The 4,421-nt window shown below is 37.9% G+C and overlaps 1 protein-coding gene across 1 annotated transcript in view; it reads left to right on the forward strand.

Annotated features, from left to right (window-relative positions):
* DNM1L (dynamin 1 like) overlaps positions 1-4,421 on the forward strand; it is a 54,970-nt gene that overhangs the window by 16,571 nt on the left and 33,978 nt on the right. The window contains exon 2 of the mRNA XM_023514713.1: positions 3,994-4,141. Within this exon, the coding sequence (XP_023370481.1) occupies positions 3,994-4,141 (148 nt within the window). The remainder of the gene's footprint in view (positions 1-3,993; positions 4,142-4,421) is intronic.

Genomic DNA, 4,421 nt, shown 5'->3' on the forward strand with positions numbered 1-4,421 from the left:
ATAAAAGTGAAAATTAAAGAAAATTAGATGTTATTTTATGGATAGGTTTTGCCAAACATTAAGAATAGAAATTTTTTTTTTTTTTTTTAGACAGGGTCTCACTCTGTTGCCTGGGCTAGAGTGCAGTAGTGTCATTGTAGCTCACTGCTGCCTCAAACTGCTAGGCTCAAGTGATCCTCCTTCATCAGCCTCCCAAGTAGCTGAGACCTTAGGTATGGGCTAATTTTTCTATTTTTTGTAGAGACAGAATCTGAGTATTACTCAGACTAATCTTAAATTCTGGCCTCAAGAGATCCTGGACCCTGCTCAGCTTCCCAAAGTCCTGGGATTACAGGTGTGAGCCACCATGCCTGGGCTAGAACAGGAAATTTCTGTGTTTAAATTATTTCAGAGTACAGAAGTGAAATAATAGAATGCACCCTATTTTATTTCTGGATACCAAAAAGTATCGTTTCACACACATGTCACATAATCTTCAATTGAACCCTCCAGAGCCACTCAGCATTCCTGTTCTCTATCATAGGGGACTTCTCAGAGGACATGGTTTCCCTGTGTCCTCTGGCTTCTAATTGGATTTGGAAATGAGGGGCCCTACCAGGGGATTGGAAGGAGATAAAAGTCTTGGTACATATTCGCCTATCTCACACTTTTGTATGTTAGGAGCCTTAGGTTGGTTGTGTCACTTTTCTTAAAGTCTCCGTTCTTCCTTTGGGGTGTATGGGTGGTGAGAGTTTCTTTCTCTCTTGTTAACTAGCCTGGGTAACTGCACTAACCCTTGAGATTCCCCTAAGCCTTACCATAGCTTTGTAAATAGTCTGTTTATAAATAAACTCTCCTTAAGTTAACCTAATTTGTGTGTGCCATTGGCTTCCTGTACACCCTGTTTGATACAACAGGTCAAATTAGGATTTCTGCATTTGTAGAAAGTACTAAATTAAAAGATGTACTAGTTTTGACTAATGAAAACACAGTACAGAAAAAATATAGCAGAAAAAGATAGCATATTGCAAAAATATAGCAGAAAAAGATAGCATATTGCAAAGCTTAAGAAAAATAGTGAATTTAATCCTTCCACAGTACAGAAAAAATATAGCAAAAAAAGATAGCATATTGTAAAAATATAGCAGAAAAAGATAGCATATTGCAAAGCTTAAGAAAAATAGCGAATTTAATCCTTTGTAACAACCTGGATGGATTCGGAGAACATCCTCCTAAGCAAAGTATCAGAACGTTAGAAAAACAAACATCACATGTACTCTGTACCAGCTTAATGCTAGGATATTAACAATCATAGATCCACACGAGAGAAAATCTCAATTAAATTCAAGAAAGAGGGTAAGGGGGTTCCATAGCTTCCCATTGACATGCAAGGATATATGACACACTTCCTGGGTGTAGGACACAGCTACTACTCCAACTTTTTGTGTGTAAGTTTTAAACTAAAAAAAAATTTAAAAATAGGCTTGGCGCCTATAGCTCAGGGGCTAAGGCACCGGCCACATACACTGGGACTGGCGGGTTTAAACAACAGTGACAACTACAAAAAAATAGCTGGGTGTTGTGGTGGGCATCCCAGCTACTAGGGAGTCTGAGGCATGAAAATCACTTAAGCCCAAGAGTTGGAGGTTGCTGTGAGCTGTGATGTCACTGTACTCCACCCTAGGGTGATATAGTGAGACTCTGTCTCAAAAAAAAAAAGAAAGAAAAATGGAAAATTTAGAAATATTTAAACTCTGGCTCAGCGCCTGTGGCTCAAGTGGCTAAGGTGCCAGCCACATACACCTAAGGTGGTGGGTTCGAATCCAGCCCGGGCCCGCCAAACAACAATGATGGCTGCAACCAAAAAATAGCCGGGCGTTGTGGTGGGCACCTGTGGTCCCAGCTACTTGGGAGGCTGAGGCAGGAGACTCACTTGAGCCCAGGAGCTGGAGGTTGCTGTGAGCTGAGATGCCACAGCACTCTACCCAGGGGGACAGCTTGAGGCTCTGTCTCAAAAAGAAAAAAAAAAAAAAAGAAATATTTAAACTCTAATAGAGACCATATATATTAAAATGTATAATAGAGCTTTATAAATTACTTGTTATGTATTAGTAGTATTTTATCTATGTTAAATTTCCTGAATGTGATCATCGTATTGTGGTTTTATATATACAGATGAATGCTCTTATTCTTATAAGGTGCATGCCATAATATTCGAGTGGAGTGTCATGATACCTATAACTAACTTTCAGATGAGACAGGAAATGAAAAAAGTGTGTGTATGTGTAAGGAGACATTAAGCTAATGTGTTAAAATGTTAATAAGTGGTAACTTGATGTTAAGATATATGAGAATTCACTGTTACTATTGTAACTTTTTTGTAGCATTGAAAACTTTAAATAAAAAGTTGGGGGTAAATACTGAAAACAAAAAAATGAATACTTAATATTGTACATAAAGAGCTTTATTATAAAGTAAGAAATACATAAACTAGATAAAAATAGATAAAATAGTAGCATTTGAAAAATCACTAAGGAAAAATACAGACAGTCCTTAAACAGAAAGATGCTTGACATCAATAATAAAGCAATGCACCTGCACTGAGGCTGGCGGGTTTGAGCCTGGCCTGGGCCAGCTAAACAACACTGCAACAAGAAAATAGCCAGCATTGTGGCGGGCACCTCTGCTCCCAGCTACTTGGGAGGCTGAGGCAAGAGAATCTCTTGAGCCCTAGAGTCTGAGGTTGCTGTGAGCTGTGATGCCACAGCACTCTACTGAGGGCAATATAGTGAGACTGTCTCAAAAAAAGAAAAATAAAGCAATGCAGATTTAAATGAGCTGTCAGTGTTCATCTATCAAAATAGCAGAGATTCAGAAAGTGATAATGCCCAGTACTGATGGGGATGCAACATACTGATCAGCCTTTGACAAACTGTTGGAAATACAGCGTGATGCCATCTTGTGTGCCGTCTGACAGTATCCATAAATGCTTAAAATCTGTGTGCTCTTATTTAATTTATTTTTTTTTGCAGTTTTTGGCCGGGGCTGGGTTTGAACCCGCCAACTCTGGCATATGGGGCTGGCGCCCTGCTCCTTTGAGCTATAGGCGCTGCCAAATCTATATGCTCTTTAATCAATGGCAATTTTATTTAAATAAACTAAATCTAATGAGGTAATAGTATAAGGGATTAAGGCTATGTATGTATAGAAGCATATTTGTTGCAACATTATTAGTAATAATAAAAACCAAAAAAACACTTACATGTCCATCAGTTGGGGGTTTGGTTTATATACAGTAGACTACTGTTTATAATTTATTTATTTTTAAAGAGACAGAGTCTTGCTCTGTTGAGTGGGTTGGAGTGCAGTGGCAGATCGGATTGTATCCTTGAATTCTTGGGCTCCAGTGATCTGCTCACCTCAGCTTTCCCAATAGCTGGGACTGCAGGCACATGCCAGCATCTTGGCTAATTTTTAAATTTTTTGTAGGGATAGGGTCTTGCTGTGTTACCTTGGCTGGTCTTGAACTCCTGGCTTCGAGTGATCCTCCAGCTTTGACTACCCACAGTGACGAAGCCTACACCAGGCCCTGTTTAACTGTTAAACACAGAAAGAAGTTAATAGTTTGATATGGAACTATATTCCTGATCGTTATATTAAAAGTAAAAGTAGGTTAGAGAAAAACATATACAGTACCATCTCATTTAAAGGGAAATCTCTACGTATCATAGGTGTGAGTTTCTGTATACCAATATTATGTAGGTTTTGAAACCTGTTTGGGAGAGCTTCACAAAAGGTAGGAAAAATATGGGAGAGAGGGGCTTTATTTTTGTATTTTTTCAAAAGAAAGATCATATAATGGAAAATGTAACTAAATTTCATTTTTAAAATTTGCACTAATTTTTCCTTTAAATACAAACTTTTTTTGTATGTTACTTTGTTAGTATAGTTTATTGGACTAACAAAAAATATCTGTTAAGAAACTCATTTTGCTCCTGTATATTCTGTTTTCAGAGCAGTGGAAAGAGCTCAGTGCTAGAAAGCCTAGTGGGGAGGGACCTGCTTCCCAGAGGTACTGGTATTGTGACCCGGAGACCTCTCATTCTGCAACTGGTCCATGTTTCACCAGAGGATAAACGAAAAACAACAGGAGAAGAAAATGGTAAATTTCAGAATTGGGATAAGAGTTATTTTAAAACTCTGTTTTTGCTCTCTTCTTAAAACACACTGATTGATTAGAAAATTAGAAATTAGTAGATGTAGTGAAATGAGAAGTCCTATGAAGAGAAGTATGCATCTTTCTTAATGTAAAAAGAAAGAGTAATTTTTGTTTTGAAAGGCTGCCAGTAAAGTTGTTGGGAATAGTCCTTTTTGAGTAGTTGGAATGGAAATTCCAGTGAAACACTCAGGAAACAGGACTCAGTTATTTTTTTTTTTTTTTT

The sequence above is a fragment of the Otolemur garnettii genome, unplaced genomic scaffold (assembly GCF_000181295.1).
Source record: "Otolemur garnettii isolate 467f Iridium unplaced genomic scaffold, OtoGar3 scaffold00057, whole genome shotgun sequence".
Lineage (NCBI taxonomy): Eukaryota > Metazoa > Chordata > Mammalia > Primates > Galagidae > Otolemur > Otolemur garnettii.